Raw genomic sequence first — 19,426 nt, 5'->3', positions numbered from 1 at the left:
AGTCCTGTGAGCTGGGTGCTCCTACCCACAGAGCCTCTAACAGGCTGTGTGACCTCAGGATAGTGGACTGATCTCTCTGAAACTCATCTCTACATGTGTACTACGAAGAAACTGGACTAGATCATTGCATTTATGCTGTGCCAAACCCAATTTATAGAAATGACAAGTCTCCCTGGAGGGAGTTTCTAGTCCAGTGAGAGAGCCTGCAGACCTCAATACTTTGGAACGGTAGGCCCCATTTCCTGATTTCTGGCCTGGTTCCTTCTGGAAGACACCGATCTCTGGTAGCACTCATTTGGCATTTGAGTTTCTATTCTTTTACCCCCTGCTCTCTTAATAAAAATGCGAAAATCTCACCCCATGCATGGACTCCAGGTGGGGGCTGGACACTCACTCACTGAGATGTCTTCTACATATTCCCACCAGGCTGGGAGCACTGTGGTGATGTTCGCTTTTGGGTAGTTTACATCACAGAAACAATTTGAAAAGGTGCGGGGGAGAGCTAACTCTTTTCTAAACATATAACACAAACACTGACTATCACCTTTGTATTACACATGGCTCCCCAAACATTCTGACATGTCCACTTATGTATATGGCGAAGCCCCTCCCAGGTCCCCTTGCTGCCCTTGCTACTACTCAAGTCTCTGGCTGAGATGACCACTGGATAGCCCAGCAGAGTCTTCGAGTAGGTGGCAGTCAACTGTGGTCAAACTACACATGAACATGAGTTATGTTTAAAGTTAGAAGAAATGCAGTAGCTACATGGACTTCTCTGTCCCACACCCCTTCTTCCTGTTCTGAGAAGCCACTCACTTCCTTCAGCGTCTCCTCTGTTGTGTCGAAGTTGAGGTTTTTGATAAACAGAGTACACCCTGGGAGGCTCTCCTCCTCCTCCTCCTCCTCCTCCTCCTCCACTTTTGCTATAGAGTTGTCTGCTCCTCCTTCTGTTGGCTTTTCACCTTCTGGTGTCTTGCTGTCTGATACTGGACCCCATCAAAAATAAAAAACAAGTCCATTAAATGATGTCTAACCCACCAAAGCCCCAGAGCCTAAAGCACAGAACCTACAAAATCAAAGGGGTTCTGCCTCTGTAGGTAGCGTCAGGAAGAGACAATGCAATTCCCAATTTATGCTGAGGTTCTGCAACTGGAGAGAGAGAGAGAGAGAATGTCCTGCCCCTGCCTCTGTTTTAAAGACAAATATAAAACACAGACTAAAAACTATGAGCCTTAAATAGGACTAACCCACCCTAATTTGAACTCCAAAATAAATTACTAGTGAACTGTTGTACTGACTCATGAACCTAAGCGAGATGTTATTTTTTTCTCAAAACACAGCATTTAGTGGACTTTCAAACTCAAATGCAACCTAAAACTTTCCAAAAACTACAAAATGGGAGCAAAACTTTGAACATTCTAAATATTCCTTGACCTAAAGGATGTTATATTTGATTAAAATTCTCAATATACATTACTTAAGGAAGTGTATACATAAAGAAGTGTCGTTTTGTCTATACACAACATATTAAATTGAGAGTTATGCATAAAAGTGAAAAACTGAAAATACTACCTGTCTACAAACAAGAGATTAGGTAAGTTATAGTCCCACCAAAGGCTGGAATAATATGTAGTCATTAAACATGTGCCCAGAGAATGTTTAACAACATGGAACAATGTTCATAATAATAAAAAGAAAGAGAAAAACTAAGATATAAAAATTGTACATCTTAATTCTAACCACGATCTGTATGCTGTTTATGAGAAAGCACACCTGTGCACACACACAAACACACACACACACACACATGAGATGACAGGAGGGAAATGCATAAAGTGCTTGGGGTTATTTCTGGAGAAGGGGATTCCAGGTAGCTGTCCTGTCAACGTGTTACCATGACCCCTTGGTACCAGTCCTGCTTTGAAGGAATAGCATTTCAGGGAGAGGGAAGAGCAAGCGTGAAGTTGTCAGTGAGCAGGGACTGTGTGTGTGTTGTGTGCAGGCGTGTGTGGCTGCAGCTCAGGGTGAAGGGAGTGGGGAGACTCGGTGGGCTGCCTAGCTTGGTGCTAAGAGTGTAGATTTCACCTGAGGGTGATGGAAGCCTCAGAAGGTGAGAACAGGGCAGTGACAGGGCCTTTAGAGAAAGCCTTCTTCAAGGAAATGTGTTCAGTTTGATTCAGCCTCCCCAGTGCCTCCAAGTCACATGATCAGGGCCCAAGGGCAAATCTCCCCTCCACAGACAAGGCTTCTGAAGCTATTCCCACATCCCCCAGGAAAGGGGCCCCTGTCATGGCAATTCTTCAAAGCAGACTGTGCCCTCACACCCTGTACCCTCATTGCTGCTGAAGGAAGCCACCTCCCTTCTCAAAGATTTCAACCCTGCACACCCAGCTGGCGGCTGGCGGCTGGCAGGATGTTCTTTGAGGTCACACGGACAGGTAGCCTGCAGCTGATGGAAACAGCCCACTTCACCCCCAAACACCTTCCCTCAAATAGTTCAAACTTCTATGTGACCTAAACGGGCTTCTTGGGGTTCAAATCTGTCCCCCACACTCCCATGCCAAGCACCAAAGATGTATGTCTCCCCTGCCCTTTCTGAGACAAGTCTCATGCTTTTAAGCCCTAATTAAGCTTCAAAGCTTTCTCATAAAGCAACCCTTTTAAGCCCTAATGGAAACAGCTATGGTGATAATGTTTTCTCTTTAACATCAGTTGAACATGCAGCCTTCACCCCTCCAGCTCCCTTGGGGTAAGCCCAGAACCTAGACTCAGGCCCTGGGACAAAGAGAAGAAATCAACATAAAGGCTCCCCCCCCCCCCCCAGAAAACGAACACAATTTACCCAACAAGAGACTCCATGGTGTGGCCATTTATACTCAAAACCCAATTCAAAGAAAGCAAAGTGGGAGGAAAAGCATCACTAACAACAAGGAAGCTAAGCAAAGCTCGCAAAGCAGCTGACTTCACGGCCTGAATGAGAACTTTAATCTGTGACCTTCAGCGAATGGTATTTCCACCCCACTGGCTCTTCCTGGCATTCCAGTCTCAGAGATGAAAGGAAAAAGAAAGAATCACTGACTAGATCTCCTACTACGCACCAGGCCCTTGGCAAGAGGCCTTAAGTACACTGTTTCATTCATGACCACAGCAGCCACAATCACAAAAGATGAGTGGCCCAAGGAAAATTTTGGAGGCTGTGTCTACACCCTAAATCTCAGGCACCTTCAGGTCGGCAAGACACGTTCATGAAAACCGAAAAAAACATTTTACAGAGAAGAGTGATGGGGTGGGAGATGGTGACCAGGAGGGCTTATGGCCAGTTTAAGGGGACAGCCCCTCCTGGCACAGTAGGAGGTCAACTGAATGTGACCAGAAGTTCGGATCTTTTGAGAGAAGCTGAAAATTCAGCTTTTTGCAGGAAAACCCATGGTTTTTAAATCTTGGTGACTTAACCCAATGGCATGTGGCTTTTGTACTAGGAAGTGGCCAACAAATAAACCAGCTCATGAGGACCTTTGTGCTCTGCTCTGTGCATCTGGCCTGTGCACAGACCATCAGCAAAGACTAGTGGCCCTTCTCTTGTCCTCTCGCAAGGGCCTGGAGCCCAGCCACTTCCCAGCATGGCATTCTGGGAGTTTGAGACTCACAAGGACAACAACCTGGGGTGCCCTGCAGCCCTCAGTGTGGCCGGAGTCCGTCCAGCCTGCCCCTCTGGCCCATGAGAGGTGCCTGGTCTGCCTCTAAGAGCTTCTTTGAATGGTCACAGGCACCTGGCCAGGGAGGTGTGTTGTTTGGGTTTAGTGACAGAGCTGAGCTGAGCTTAAGGTTAGGGTCGGTAGCTCGGGAATGGATGGATCCCTTCTCTGGCAGGTCAGCCACCCTCTGCCCCAGCCCAGGAAGAACGAGAGGGGACCTACCTGGGGTGTGCGGCTGGCCTGGTATGGGTTCACTGGCTCCTCTAACTCCAGTAAGTCAACCAACACCCCTGACCCCCAATATCGGAGGAACATCCGGCATGAAATCAATGATGTGTTTAAATGCGGCCTGGCTTCCTCCAACAGCACAGGCCCTGGCTGACTCAGATGTCATTCTTTCCCGAAACCTCTGCGTCCACCGCAACACACTTGCTGTGCCTAAGACTTCCCCTGCATGCTGGAAAAACTAACCACACAAGCGCATCACAGTCTTCGGAGACCTGCTAAAGAAAGGGGGCCTGAAGAAAATGGGAAGGGGGGCCCACAGAGTGCAGTGAGGAGATGGTGCAGAGCTGTAACGAGCCCATGGGTGGGGGAACGAGAGGGAGCCAGGTCAGTCCCAGCTCTGTCACCTACTGGCTGCGTGGCCCTGGGCGAGTGACTTACCCACTCTGCCTCAGCATCCTTATCTATAACATGGAGTTTAATAAAAACCACATACATGCTTTTGCACTTTGCTGGGTTGTTCTGAAATATAAGTGTCCGCTACGCCATCCACACACCTGTCCGAGACACCATCACCTCTCATCTTGATGACTGAGTAGCCTCCTCGCTGGTCTGTGACCTCATTCCTTGCCCTTGTCCCTATCCATTCCAACAGCAGGGGCCTCTTTTCTGATTGCCAAGCCCGCCAAGCCCCTCCCCACCATAGGGCATTTGCATGTGCTGCCCCTGTCCCCATTCTGCTCACCTCCCGCCTTCCCAGGCCTGGCTCCTTCTTCCCATCAGGTCTCAGCTCTCACATCCTCCCCAGAGAGTTCTTCCTGTCCACTCTCCCAGACTGGTTACTCACTGTCGCATTCCCTGGTTTCCTCTTTTCAGAGTCCTTATCCTGTTCTGAAATCACATTATTTACCTGTTTGCTTCTCTGTCTGTGTCCCCCAACTGTAAGGGGAGCTCAATGAGGACAGGACCCAGCCTGACTCAGTTACTGTAGCACTCCAGCACCGGGCCCAGAGCAGATGCTCCAGAAATACTCATGGATGATAGATATGTGGGCACTCAGCATGTGCCTGGAATACAGCAGGTGCTCAGCAAAGGGCACTCACTGTGCTCCGGGGGAGCTGTGGGGTCTTAGGTAAGAGCACAGACCTCAAAGCTGATGGCTTGGGTCACATCTGGCTCTCTCCACATGTGAGACCTCGCACAATATACTCAACCTCTCTGCACTTCCTTCTTTCCATCTAAAAAAGGAGATGGCAGTAATGGTGCCTACTTGCAGGACGATTACAAGAATCATACATAGAAGGCTGTTAGGGCTGTGCCTGGGACCATAGGGAGTGCCTGAGAAATAATTTTCAGTATTCTTAACAGCTCCCCATGTCCCCACACTGCGCAGCCAGGCCTTGATAAGGAATCCAGGGTAAAATGTCAGAAATCCCTAACCCTGGGAGAAAGAAGACAGCTTGGCTGCAGGGAGCGGGCCCTCCTGTCCCTGCTCTCTGCAGGGTGGACTGCCTGCTGCAGGCTTCTGAGCAGGTCAGCCAGCGCCACACTTCGAGCCCAGGGGACAGTGTCTCTGCTGGCCACCAAGGCACCAGGTCAGGCCCTGCTGTGGCCCATGCTGTCTCCAGAGAGGTGTGGAGACAGTCAAGAGCCAACATGACAAAGCCAAAGGTCATTTTAAAAAGATGCTCCTGGCCCCAAGTGGGGAGACAGAGATGAGAAAGAAAAAATAAGGCATTGTGAAACTCAAACAGATGTTTGCCAACAAAATCACCAGGCACCAGAAAAAGAGGGAAGAAAGGAAGCAGGGTTGGGCTGGGGGGTGGGGAGGACTCAAAAGCAAGGTGGGCTGGAGGGGGCTGGGAGAAGCAGGGGAAAATGTGCTTCCATCCATAGTTAGCACAATGAAATCCAGTCACGCATCGCCACATGGGGCTTTATTATAATCAGGCCACAGAATTTACTGCGGCCCCCTCCCCTTCCCAGGCTCTCCGCGCTAAGGCTGACAGCAAAGACTGTTATCAGTTGCAAGCAGCTTTTCAGGACCTCCCCCCGCTCTGAGCCCTTTATCTGGAGGTGAGGGTCTTGGTTGTGGGGAGATAAAACATGCTGCACCCCTCCCTCGAGACTGGTACAGAGAACAGAGGAGCTGTGCAGAAGAAGGGGGGGTAAAAAAAAAAAAAAGGCCACTCTCCTCCTGCTCTCCTTCCTTCAGAGCCTGAGAAAAGCCAGGGCTTCAGGCTGAGTCTCCCCAGCCCTGGTTGTCCCCCTGCAACAGTCAGGGATCAGGTGAAGCTTCTGGAACAAAGTGAAAAGGGCAGGGGTGGGGGAGGAGCAGGTGAAAAGGAACAGCACAGGGGATGGGGGAGGGGCTGTATATGGGACGAGAGCAAGAAAAGAGACAAAAAGGGCGAAGAGAGGGCCTTGAGATCAGTTCTGTGGGAATTCACCGATGACGCAGGACTCAGCAGGGCTTGAAATCAGCACAGACATGCACAACTTCCCGGCCCCAAATCGGGTAGCAGCTGTGCCCCCTGCTCCTAGCTCATAGGCCTCCTTTGTGTGAGTCACAGTCAGGCCCTGGAAACCAGCCCCTCTGGGAGGTAGGGCCTATCAGGGACTCTCTCAACACTGAAATGAAGGCCTGGGGAAGCAGAGGACACTGGGGGCAGGTGGGCGGGGGAGCACTAACTTCAGAGCCCTGGACACTGTCTCTGAGACGCCTTCCTCATTGTGCTCCACAGCATTTCTGTAACCAGGGCCCACTTTGGTTATGACTTCTGACATCTCAGCTGTCCCCCACCAGCCCCGGGAGCTGGTGGGGAAGAGGGTTGTGTCGGGTCCACCTTGGTCACCCCAGCTCAGCGGCAGGCACGAGGGTGGTGCTCGTGGCTGAGTTAAAGACCACCCACACTCACTTGGCGCTGCAGGACTACCAACAGCATGGGTGTAATGGTGACTTGCACTCAGCATCTCACTCCATCCTTGCAAATGCCTTAAGGCTGCTGTGGTTAGCACCCCCATTTTACAGACACAGAAACGAGCCTTGGAAAAGAGGCAGCTTGCCTGGTTATAGAGCTAGGAGGGGGCTGGAAATCGCACAGTGACTTCCCCAGGAGCTGTAAGCCTAACGTTATGAGGAATGTCAAGTGCTCAGCTGGGCCACGCACAGAGTCAGTGCCACTTTTGCCCTTGGGCTCACTCAGAACACACTTCCTGATTGCTTCTAGGTGCCCGGCACTTTTCTGGGAGCTAAGATGCTGAGCAAGGAGGAAGAAGTACCTGACTTGGGCAGTAGACACTGTGGTGGGGGAGTCAGACAGATCTAAGGAAACAAACCCAGCCATGATGCAATTCCAGGAAGCCACATGTACTTGAAATAAAATAAAGGGTCACCTTAGCGGGTGGCACGAATGAGAGCTGCTACCACTACTAGTACTGCGATGGTTGGTGTCACACCAGCCATAACCTAACAACTGAAAACAAATCCTTAAACCTAAACAAGCTCCTGCTGTGTGCCAGAGGCTTGGACACAAAGACAAGTGTGACCCAGCCCTACCTTTCAAAGGGACAGAGAGGCATATCTTCAAGCATTTACTCACTCCCCAACACATTTTTATGGAGCTGCCCTGTGCCCAGGGCCTCCTGGGGGCTGAGCACCCAGCAGTGCAGGAAACAGCCCTGCTCCCTGCACTCCTAGTTTGCAGTCTGGTTGAGATGGATGTGAAAACAAGTAAAACAAACACATAAAGAGAGTAAGTATAAATCGTGACAAGTGTCAGAAGAAAAGAACACAGTGAAGAAGAGCATTACCATGACGCGTGGAAACGAGCACAGCCGCATGGACGTGGTCAGGGAGGCTAAGTATAAATCGTGACAAGTGTCAGAAGAAAAGAACACAGTGAAGAAGAGCATTACCATGACACGTGGAAACGAGCACAGCCGCATGGACGTGGTCAGGGAGGCGCCAGGCTTCCCGGGCCTGCCTCCTGCCACTGCCCCAGCAGGCCGCCATGGGTCTGTTCTCAGGGCCCCTCGATCCTGGCCAGTCTTTGTGCTTGAAAGGCGGACTCGCTTTGGGCCAATAAATATTACTCCAGTTCAAGTGTAGTAACTGAAGTGAAAACCAAGGTAGCTGATGATCAGGGGTGACGGTGAGTTAACAAGCCATGACTACATAAAGAGAATCATTTTGATGGGAGCTTATGCAGGCTTTGAAGGGAATCCTAATCCAAACTGTGGACAAAGCTAACTCACAAACATGGGCTAGTGAGGGGCTGCTGAAAGGTCTGTACCAACAGTCATTAACCCCAACGACTGGGAATGCTTTCGCATGCTCACGAAGCCAAGAGACTGACGGGTTTTACTTCGCAACTAGAACAAGGCTTCCTGAACAGCGGTTCCCCGATGCCTTGTACCACCCAGGCCATCCTGAAGATCCACAATGAAACAAGGAAATGAGAAATAACAGACGAGGTAGGGAGGTTCCTGTACAGTCAGGGCTATTCAATTTAAACAAGATTTTCAATCCTAAATTTGACAATTTCCCCCACTCTCTACTTTTTTTTGATGTAAAATGTTTTCTTTTTTTAATATGAGAACAATCGAAATGGTAAATGGGGCAACTTATTATCTTTTTTTTCTTTACATCCTTATTTTAATAAACAACTGGTAACCCCACTGTGTGTGTGTGTTGTGGGGGGTGGGATGGGGGGTATTACTGATTACTGATGAGCAAAATCTTAACATCTGGGTAAAATGACCTCCACAGTCCTTTTCAAAACTTTTCTAACGGTCTTAGATTCTAAGATGTGGTCATAGTCCCCACACGAAGAGGTTCTCAGCAGGGAGCTGCACCAACCCCTAGGAGGCATCTGGGAATGCGTGGGGGTGCTGCAAGTAGTCACAGTGACTGGGGGCACTAATGACATTCAGTGGGTGGGAGCCGGGGATGCAAAATGTCTTGTGATTTGCACAACAGTTCTGACAAGGAAGAACTATCCTGCCCCAAATGCTGATGATGCCCCCTCACCCCAATTGCAAAGCATTAACTAGGGAGTGTGAGCAGCCCTGTCTGGCCACCAGTGGCTTTTCTTTCCTGTCTCTGCAGTAACTGGACACCAGAGGGCACCATGCCACTCAAGGACACTTGAGAATAAGTGTCTCCACCAGCCACTCTCCCCTGGAGGCATTCTGGCCCATCTATGTAACAAGAAGGTTGTTTTCACTTGCTCTGTTCTAAATCCTTATGAATAGGATGTAATTTTCCCCCCAACAGTCTTTAACTGATAAACTAAAAGTTGGTTACCTTATATTGCACCCATAATTTTGACACTATTTTTTGAAGGATGTGCCTATAAAATCTGAGTTGAGACTCACTGGTCTCCAGGATGAACAAAGAACTTTAAACCCGAGGCCTGACGAACGGTTTTGTGCTGCCCCCTGCCCTCCTCCCTTCACTCCCCTGCTGTCCCAGGGCATCCTGATCTCTTACCAGTTTCTGGTTCTGCCTTGTCCTTTTCCACAGGTTCCACTGGTGAGTCTCGGGGCTCTTTCTTCTGTGGTGCAGTGCTGGAGAAGACACCAACTGGAGCCCACTCCAGATACAGGGGGACATGGTGGAACTGCAGAGATGGGGGTGATGGCACTGTGTGTCCTCATCACAGCACACAGCTGGGAAGAGACTCAGTCCCATTCACAGATGAAGAGCCTGAGTGTCAGAGAGGACAGCGACCCACCCAGGGAACAGAGCCAGAAGGAAGAGCACAGCCCAGAACCCTAGGTGCTGCCTACTCCAAGAACAACACTCAGGTCCCCTTGACGCATCTTGGATGCAGGGGAAAGGCTCAAGTCTCTATTAGCCCTGGACACATGATGGCTACAAGCCCCTTCTGTGTTTTCCCTAATCAGAGTATGAAACAGGGAGCAGGACAAGGGGAAGCAGAGTTGCTGGTAAAGTGCAGCTCTCTAGGAGGAAGTGTAGTACGCCAGGAAGAGAACATGCTTTCTTTTCCACCATATGCATACCGCCACAGACAATGCAAGTACACGTCTGTGTGTGCACAGATAGTTTTTAAACAAGGATAAACAAGGTGCTGATAATAGCTGCCTTAATGGTACGGAGCTGGGGAGCTGCAGGACAAGGGTGGGAGGAAGACTTGTCCATGTGACCTTTCTGAATCTTTCCAAATTCCGCACAAGCCTTACGAATGAATTACATTCAGGAAAAAAACACATGTTGGGGAGTGAGATGACAGGAGTTCTGACAGTTGCTTGTATGACTTTCCAGCTGTGTGGCCCTGGGTCTCAGTTGAGGCTCTCTGGGCTCGGTTTTCACATGTGCAAACTGAAGACAGCAATGGTATTGTTGGGAGGAGTCAGTGAAATAGCCACGGTCAAAACAAGCAGGAGGCCTCGCCTCGTCGCTGCCCTTGACCTGCTGCTCACACATAGGGAGAGACTTCTGCTGACAGGCATGTCCTCCCCAAGCAGGGGAAGGAGGAAAGCATGGTGCCCACACTCCAGGGGGTGCCCATGTCTCAGTCGTGGCGCCCCACCTAGGTAACTGCTCTGTGGGTCAGGCACAGGCCGACTTCCTGAGAGCTTCGTAGGCATGAGGAAAGCATGGTGCCCACACTCCAGGGGGTGCCCATGTCTCAGTCGTGGCGCCCCACCTACGTAACTGCTCTGTGGGTCAGGCACAGGCCGACTTCCTGAGAGCTTCGTAGGCACAGAGCTCCAGGCTGGGGACTATTATGGGGCTGGAGCAGCAGAGGATGAGAATTCATTTTCCCACCTGCAAAATGGGGACACAAACAGCTTCCTGTAAGGATCACTGGGGGGACCAAGGTCTGCAAAGCACTGAAGTGCCTGGTAAACAGAAACTACTTGTGGTGGGTTGAATGGTGGCCCCCAAAGAGATGGCCATCTCTAGACACCCCAGAACTTGTGAATGTGACCTTCCATTGGGAAAAAAGGGTTTCTGCAAATGTCATTAATTGAAAGATTTTGAGATGAGATTATCCTTGTGGGCCCTAAATCCGATGACAAGTGTCTTTATAAGGGAAATATGGAGGAAGACTTGAGACAAAGAAGAGACTGCCACATGAAGATGAAGGCAGAGACTGGAGTGACGCAGCCATAAGCCAAGGGATGCTTGGAGCCACCAGAAGTCAGAAGAGACAAAAAACAGCTTCCTGGGGCCTTCAGAGAGAGCATGGTCCTACTGACACCTTGATTTCACACTTCTGGCCTCCAGAACTGTGAAAATAAACTCCTATTATTTTAAGCCACCCAGTTTTTTCTAATTTGTTACAGCAGCCACAGGAAATAAATACACTGCTGTTTCCTTTGTTTTTTTTAACAAGGAATTAAGGCGTGCTTTCTGGAGGATGGTTTAGAGCTTCCCTTTCCCATTCTTCCTATCCAGAGATGTTCTCAGGGGTGGGGATGTTAGTACGGATAATATCCAGAACTGTTACAGTGACGGGTGGTTTTTGGACTGAGCTCCCACATGCCAGGGCTATACTAAGACTGTCAATACATCAGCTCACTGCATCCTCTCCCTTGAAACAGCTCTCAGTCCTTCTCCAGCTCATCTCTGGCAGCCCTACCTTGGAATAGGCCAGGTTTCTGAAGGCCTTGCGGGCCTCCAGGGGTTCCAGGAACTCCACGATGGCAGTGATGCCGCCCTCAGGCAGCAGCACGCGGCCCAGGCTGCCAAAACGGCTGAAGATCTCCTGCAGCTCAGCTGCCAGGGTGCCCGCTGGGAGGTTCTTCACCAGAATCACAGTCTTGCTTCGTTCTGCTGCAGCCTGCAGGGAGATGAATACAGGTAGGATGGCAGGAGGGAGGGTCCCAGCCCCTGATAGCAGTATTGATCTGTGGTAGCCACCAGGCAAGGTACCCCACTGGGACCCGGGAGGACCTACCCTCTCTGGCATGCCACTCACTCCATGGCTGAGAGGCAGCTCCGGGAACTGGACCCCTGGGCTGATTCCCACCCCCTCCACTTCTTAACTGTGGCCAATTCTGACAGTGTCAGCCAGAGCCCCCAGCTGCACCTCCCCAGTCTCCCAATGCCAGGATCTGCATCCCAGTGCTACGGGCTTCTACCTGGAACTACAGATTGCCCACTGCCATGTGCAGCAGGTGGGAAGTGCTAAGGAATTAACATCCCCTGGGAGCAGCCCAAGGCTCTCAGAAGTTGGTGCCTCCCTTGTCCTCGGGTGGGCAATTCTGAGGTGTGAGCTTTGCAGGCATCCCCCTAGATAAAGCTCCCATCGCCTACTGGGGTGGCACAGCCGGGACCCATCTCCTCCCCTTCCCCTTCCCCCTTTCTCACCAGTGCTTTCTTGCACTGCCCGAAAAAAGACCTGCTCTTGAATCCTGTCTGAGAGTCTGCTTTTGGGAGAACCCAAGCTAAGATGCTAGACATGTGGCCTTGAGAAATGTATGTAACTGTCCCTCAGCTCCACCATGTACAGCAAAGATGCAGCACCTATTTCGTAGGATCGCTCCAGGAAGAGATTTCATGGAACAGGTTAGTAAAAGTGCACATAGTACGAGTATTCTGTAAATGTTAGCACTTACTTTATCAAAAAAGAATGTTGGAAAGGTATTAAGAAAACCAACAAAGCACAGTGGAAAAAATCCTGGCATATGGCATAACTGGGCATGAGTCTCAGCTCAGCCACTATTCTGACCTGGCACCTTGGGTAAATGCTTTCCCTCTGTGGGCCTCAGTTTTTCTCATCTGCAAAATGGGCTAACAGTAACACCCATCCTGTAGAGGCCTCACATGGTTACTATAAGGACTGAGCAAGGTAAGGAGGTGAAAGCAGTGCAGGTGGGAAGGGCTGGGCACCAGCAGGTGTCTCAGGTGCCACTCAGGCTACACAGTGTAATGTTAGGGGCAGGAATTTGAGGCCAGGAGGCTCTACCACGACAAGCTGTGTGACCCAGAACAAGTGACTTCACCTCTCTGAGTCTGTGGTCCCTTTTGTACAGGGGGAGCACAGCAGTGCTGTTTTCACAGGGCTGTTACATGAGTGTAATGAGCTAATAAAACAAACTCAGGACAGTTCTCAGGTAAGTCTTAATAAGTGTCAGCTATTAGCATATTTATTTATCCATCTATCCACCCTTCCTTCTCTCCATCCAATCATTCACCCACCACCGTTCCAACACCCTTCCATCATCCACCCATCCTATCTATCCTTCCATCCTAACTCATCCAATTTGAGCTGAAAATTTAAGGCCTGGTAAAGCTGTCAAAAGAGCTGTCGTGGGAGTCAGAAGCCCTGAGTTTGAGTCTAGGCTCCTGTCACATGCCATTTGCCTTTGTAAATCACTTCCCCACTCACTAAGCCTCAGTTTCCCAGTCTGCAAAATGAAGGGGTGGATGTCACGTGGTCTCATAGGGCTCTCCAAGCCTTAAGCCTCCAGAAGTCTAAGTTACTCCCTGGTGGGGAATAAGCATGTTGAGGTGCTAAACTCTCCCCTGTCAGGTTCGAGAGGGATCTAATTCCCCAAACAGACCATATCAAACTCAAAAGCTTCTGCACGGGCTCTCCAAGCCTTAAGCCTCCAGAAGTCTAAGTTACTCCCTGGTGGGGAATAAGCATGTGGAGGTGCTAAACTCTCCCCTGTCAGGTTCGAGAGGGATCTAATTCCCCAAACAGACCATATCAAACTCAAAAGCTTCTGCACAGCAAAGGAAACAATCAACAGAGCGAAAAGACAACCTACAGAATGGGAGAAAATACTTGCAAACTATGCATCTGACAAGGGATTAATATCCAGAATATACAAGGAACTCAAACAACTTAATAGTAAAAAAACAAATAATCCAATTAAAAAATGGGCAAAGGAGCTAATAGACATTTCTAAAAAGAAGATATACAAATGGCCAACAGCTCGTCACTGTTGAAAGAATGCTTATCACTAATCATCAGAGAAATGCAAACCAAAACCACATTAAGATATCACTTCAACTCAGTTAGACTGGCTATTATCAAAAAGACAGGGAATAACAAATGCTGGCGAGGATGTGGAGAAAGGGGAATCCTCCTACACTGTTGGTGGGACTGTAAATTGGTGCAGCCATTATGGAAAACAGTATGAAGTTTCCTTAAACAACTAAGATAGAACTACTATATGGCTCAGCAATCCCAATGCTGGGTGTGTACCCAAAGGAATGGAAATCGCTACGTTGAAGGGACACCTGCATCCCCACATTCATCACAGTTCTATTTCCAAATAGCCAAGATATGGAACCAACCTAAATGTCCATCAACAGACAACTGGATAAGGAAATTGTGGTATATGTACACAATGGAATACTACTCATCCATAAAAAAAAAAAAAAAAATGAAATTCTGCTATTTGTAGCAACACGGATGAGCTTAGAGAAAATTACATTAAGTGAAATAAGCCACGCAAAGAGAGAAATACCGAATACTTTCACTCATAAGAGGAGACAGAAAGAAAGAAAGAAAATAATAAGTTGGACTTTTAGAAGCAGAGTAGAACTGTGGTTACTAGAGATGGGGAATAGGGAGGGGGAATAGCACGCCCAAACTGACGAGTGCTCCACGTGTACACACTGGATTTAGCGAGGAAAAAAGAAGGCAAACTATCTTGCCATTTCTTCAATATTGTACATATGTGGAAATGATAATATTTTGGATATACTGAATTAAACAAAATATATTATTAAAATTAATTTTGCCTGCTTCTTTTTGCTTTTTCAAAATGTGGCCACTAGGGCATTTACCATAACATAAGTGGCTTGTATTCTATTCCTAATGAGCAGAGCAACCTCGAGCGTCGAAAACAAGGGCCGACGACATGAAGAGGGGCTTATGGGCAAAACCAGCAGACGGCCTTCGTCGACTGGCTGAACACACACTCCCAGGTTCTGCCAAAGATGGACTCAGCTGCTAACTGGGCACACGTGCACTTTAAAAGAAGGTATGTGGATACAAAGCATACAGAGCTCTTTATATAAAATATATTTTGTATTTTATACAAAAGCAGTGTGTGTGTATGTATGTATATGTGTGTATGTATATATTACATGTATATACAGGTCCCTCACTCACGTGGTCAAACACTTGACTCTTGGTGGCATTGTACTTCTGTGCAATGGCATCAGCCACGGCATTCGGCCCCATGAACAGCGTATTCCAGTTGTGAGAGCTGAGAGGTAGAGGCAGAACAGGGAGGTCACACTGTGGCTGAATGAGGGAAACTTTTTCAGATGCAAAACCTGTAAAAAATGAGCTCACAGGCCTGTTTTTCTAACCGCCCCCCATGTTCCCTGTCGTGGGCTAAGTACATAGGGCCTGAAGACAACCAGAGATAACGACAGGAGCCATCCCTAACAGTTCAAGCATTCATGCTATACCAGGGACGAAGCACTTTGTACACAGTGATTCATTTAACCCTTATAACACTGCAGAAGTAAGCCCCTACTATTTTTCTCCCCCTGTTACAGATGAGGAAACTGAGGCTCAGCAAAGTCACAGACTAAACCCATCACAGGGAGTGAATGAACCCAGGTAGCTTAGGGCTGGGATGAGGGCAGCAAAGGCTTGGGACTGGGGCTCACAGGCGGTTAATGGGTAACACACACCTGGAGCTGTTGGCTTTGTCCTTGGCCTCTTTCTTCTTTTTATAAGATGAGGATCCCGGGGCTTCAGGGTCCTCACTGGCTTCCTTCTTGATGGTGGATGGTAGTACGTGGAGCATCCTGCCCTGGAGGGGATGAGAGGAAGGCAATAAACAAGAGCCTTGCCCTCCTGCAGGCAGCAGCAGGTGTTTCTATGTCCTGCCCAAGAGTGTTGGCCTCTGCCAGGAGGAAGCCGGACCCAGTGCTGAAACCCTGACTGGAGGACAGGGACGTCAGAGAAAATGACCATGGGGTCACTCTCAAGCCACCTGCCACAAGGACCTGACACTGTGATGGGGCCATATGACACAGCCATGCAAAGGAAACTTCTATTAGTTTATGAGGAACACCTGCAGCATTCCCACATCCCTTCAAGCCGTGCCCACCTGCCCCTGCATAGGTGGGTGAGATGTGAGCTCCATGCAGGTGGAGCCAGGTCTGGCCTGGTGACTACAAGGAGATCAGTAAATCATGAGCGAACTAATGAAAACAGGCAAAAGGGAGATGGAGTGGCCTGGGTTCGAGGCTGAGTGTTAAGTACATGACTTTTTGATGCTGGAAAAAAGAGAAGAGTTTCTTACACTCTGCCGTGGCCATTTTAATATGCCCATGTCAAAATTCCTTTCTTGCTTATTCCACTCCCAAGGTGATATTTCTGGAGATGGAGAGCATATTTATTCATTTAACAAATGTTTTCTGAGTGCCTACTACGTGCCAGGCACTGTTCTAGGTGCCATATATCAGTGAATGGAACAAACCAGACCCTGCCCTTATCTCATGGAACTTCTCACCTTCTAATGGCTTATGTAAGGTGGCAGTTTGGGCCATGGTGTGTGTTCTTTGGCCCAAAATGTGGACACACATGTACACACCCACACACACCCACTCACAGCCTTCCCCTGGGCAGACCCTGAGCAATCTTACCTGGAACACCTGCCCGTCCACTTCTGCGCAGGCCTGCACAGCATGGCAGTTTGGGCCATGGTGTGTGTTCTTTGGCCCAAAATGTGGACACACATGTACACACCCCCACACACCCACTCACAGCCTTCCCCTGGGCAGACCCTGAGCAATCTTACCTGGAACACCTGCCCGTCCACTTCTGCGCAGGCCTGCACAGCATGCTCGGGGAACATGAAGGTGGCAAAGGCAAAGCCCTTGGGCTTCTTGGTCAGGCTGTCAATGGGGTAGTGGAGTTCAGATAGGGGACCTGAGGACAGGAGGAATGTCAGTATCCTGTGGGCCGGGGCCGGGCCAGGGCCTGAGATCTGGCTGAGAAAGGTGCTGGGCATTAATCAGATGATGGGTGTTATTTTTTTGTTTTCATTTTTGTTTTTAGTGGCTGGCCAATACAGGGATCTGAACCCTTGACCTTGGTGTTGTAACACCACTCTCTAATCAACTGACCTAACTGGCCAGCCCCAAAGATGGGTTTTAACTGGCAAAAGCATCGACCTGCTGCTGTGGGGCAGTGACGGGTGCTCTGCCCAAGGGAAGAACGTGGTGAGTGCCAGCCATGAGACCACCACAAAGGTCAAGGGTATCATTTCACAGTCTGTCATGTGTCTATCCTAAGAGGAAAGATGCCTGGCTAGGTTCTGGCTCCACCACCTACTATGTGTGTGGTCTGCCTTGGGCAAGTCACTTAGCTTCCATGTGCCTTGGTCTTCTCATCTGTAAAATGGCATAATAAGAGTACCTAGCTCAGAGCATGACTGTGAGGGCTAACACGTGTAGTGCACTGAGAAGTGCCTGCTACAGTCAGTGCCATGTAAGCGTCTGCCCTAATATTACTGTCTTACTCAAACTAAAGCACATCCTTTCTCATTGGTTTCCACTCTGAACACCAGGATGAGCTCATGGCTCCTCTCTGTATCTTTGTCTTCCCAAATGGATACTTGCAGTCTACTGACAAACCCTCTCCTGTCGAGCTAAGCCCTGCTGTGTAAGGCAGAGCCCCAGCCTGTGTGGAAGGATCCAGCGAGCTGGACAGCAGTGGACACAGGTGTGGAGGTTACACCAATTTCCCCAATGGCAGGTCCCACTCAGGGCTGCCTCACCCCATAACTGGGCCTATAACAGCTGTTAAACCAACTTCTCTCATCCTGCACTGCCCACAGCCAGCCTCTGAATAGATGTGGGGAGACACTATGGAGGTCTCAAAAGCTTCAAGACCTTGACCCCCATTCTGAACACTACCTTTCTTAACCCCACAAACTGTAACCCCACAAACAAACACAGCCTTGTGTGACCAAGTTCTTGACCTGAGAAACAGCAGCAGCAGCAGTAGCGATAACCCTCACTATAGAATCTGAGGACGCTCAGTTTGGACAGGAAGGCTTCAGATAGCAAAGAGTGCTGACAGTGAGGAACGCTGCAGAGGTATTCCAAATGCTGAGCAGCAAGAGCTGGCACAGCAAGGAAGAGCTCAGAAAAATGTGTGCAGATGTGTCAGTTCTGAGTTTAGAGAGCACGAGTTCAGAGAGCAAAGCATGCCTGCAGCGCTATCTTCTCCTGCCCGCTCTGCTAATCCCTGCATACATCACGCCACTCAATCCTTGCAGCGGCTCAGGGACTGTGGGTCCCATGTTACAGATGAGGACACTGAGACTAGAGAGGTAGAATGATGTGCCCAAGGTCAAGGGCTAACAGAAAGCCAACTGGGACTTGACCTCACATCATCTGAGCTGGAGCTCTGCATGCCTAACCACTGACCTGTCCCTGCGGGCAGCAAGGCCGGAGGCCAAGTCCCTACCATATTTGGAGAAGAGCTTCTCCAGGTCCTCCTCTGTGCTGGTGTAGGGCAGGTTTCGCACGAAGAGCCTCCCAGAGTCAGCCAGGTCCTCCTCCTCTTCATTCTCCCCGAGTGTCCGGCCTTCCCAGGCTTTGGCACTATTCTTCAGGGGCCCCTTGGTCATGGGGACATTCTTTTCCCTGAACACCTCGATGTAGCGGCTACCTGCAGGAGAGGAGGCAGGGCTTAGAGGGAGGCTTGGAACCTGCCAGTGACTCCTGGCTGGGCATTCGAAGCTCTTCTTTGCTGTCTTCCAAATGCCACGCCAAGGCGACTGGTGACAGGGGCTGATGCATGCTCTGTTAACCAGGGTGGCAGACTGAGCCAATGCAGACCTGAACCTGAAGGCCCCGAATCACACCCACCCTGCAAATTCAGCTTCAACTCTGGAGGCAGCCTGCCTGGGCCATCCCAGATTGCAGGGACACATCCTCTAAATTCTGGGGCACATTCTCTGGGCACTGCCTGCTACTCTGCCTTGGGAAAGGTCTTCTGTGACAACCAACTCTGGGCAGTGACCTGCTCAAAAGCTATTTGCATGCATGGCCCTCTGTGTCCCAGCAGGGTGTGACTATCACCATGTCCTCCACATGCACTGCTAGGTCCTCAATAAATACTGCTGCCTGACTTGCTCACCAGACTCTCGAGGCTTCACGCCTTCCCTAACAGAACTCATGTCTTTGCTAGGGGTCACTGGCTAGATCTGAATCACCTGTCCATGCCACGTATGGGTCAAAGATTATGTCCCTAGACATCGTTTAGAAGACCTCCCACCTCAGGGAGTTTGCACTGGTTGCTGCTCCTACTGGTCATCTTGCCCCAGATAGCCACGGCTTGCTTCCTCGGCTCCAGGTTTTTGTTCCAATGCCCCCTCTCAGTGGGGCCCAAGTAGACACAGTCCTGTTTAAAGACGTGCTGCCTCCAACCCCAGCCCTCTCCTTGAGCCTCTGTATTTTCCCAGAGTACGACCATGTACATGCTGTTATTTGATTCCTATCTCTCCCCACTGTGTGTCAGTTTACTCTGTCAGCTCCAGAA

The 19,426-nt window shown here is 49.6% G+C and overlaps 1 protein-coding gene across 1 annotated transcript in view; it reads right to left on the bottom strand.

The window, feature by feature from the left end:
- The window catches only part of RBM19 (RNA binding motif protein 19), a 150,142-nt gene that overhangs the window by 112,350 nt on the left and 18,366 nt on the right, over window positions 1-19,426 (bottom strand). The window contains exons 10-16 of the mRNA XM_008577257.1: window positions 18,350-18,553; window positions 16,674-16,804; window positions 15,559-15,680; window positions 14,935-15,122; window positions 11,534-11,754; window positions 9,415-9,544; window positions 817-986 (exon numbers count right to left, since the gene is read on the bottom strand). Of these exons, the coding sequence (XP_008575479.1) occupies window positions 817-986; window positions 9,415-9,544; window positions 11,534-11,754; window positions 14,935-15,122; window positions 15,559-15,680; window positions 16,674-16,804; window positions 18,350-18,553 (1,166 nt within the window). The remainder of the gene's footprint in view (window positions 1-816; window positions 987-9,414; window positions 9,545-11,533; window positions 11,755-14,934; window positions 15,123-15,558; window positions 15,681-16,673; window positions 16,805-18,349; window positions 18,554-19,426) is intronic.

This window comes from Galeopterus variegatus, unplaced genomic scaffold (genome assembly GCF_000696425.1).
Source record: "Galeopterus variegatus unplaced genomic scaffold, G_variegatus-3.0.2 Scaffold1471, whole genome shotgun sequence".
In the NCBI taxonomy this organism is placed as follows: domain Eukaryota; kingdom Metazoa; phylum Chordata; class Mammalia; order Dermoptera; family Cynocephalidae; genus Galeopterus; species Galeopterus variegatus.
Note: the sequence above shows the minus strand (reverse complement) of the source record. Positions and strands in the feature narration are given on the sequence as shown.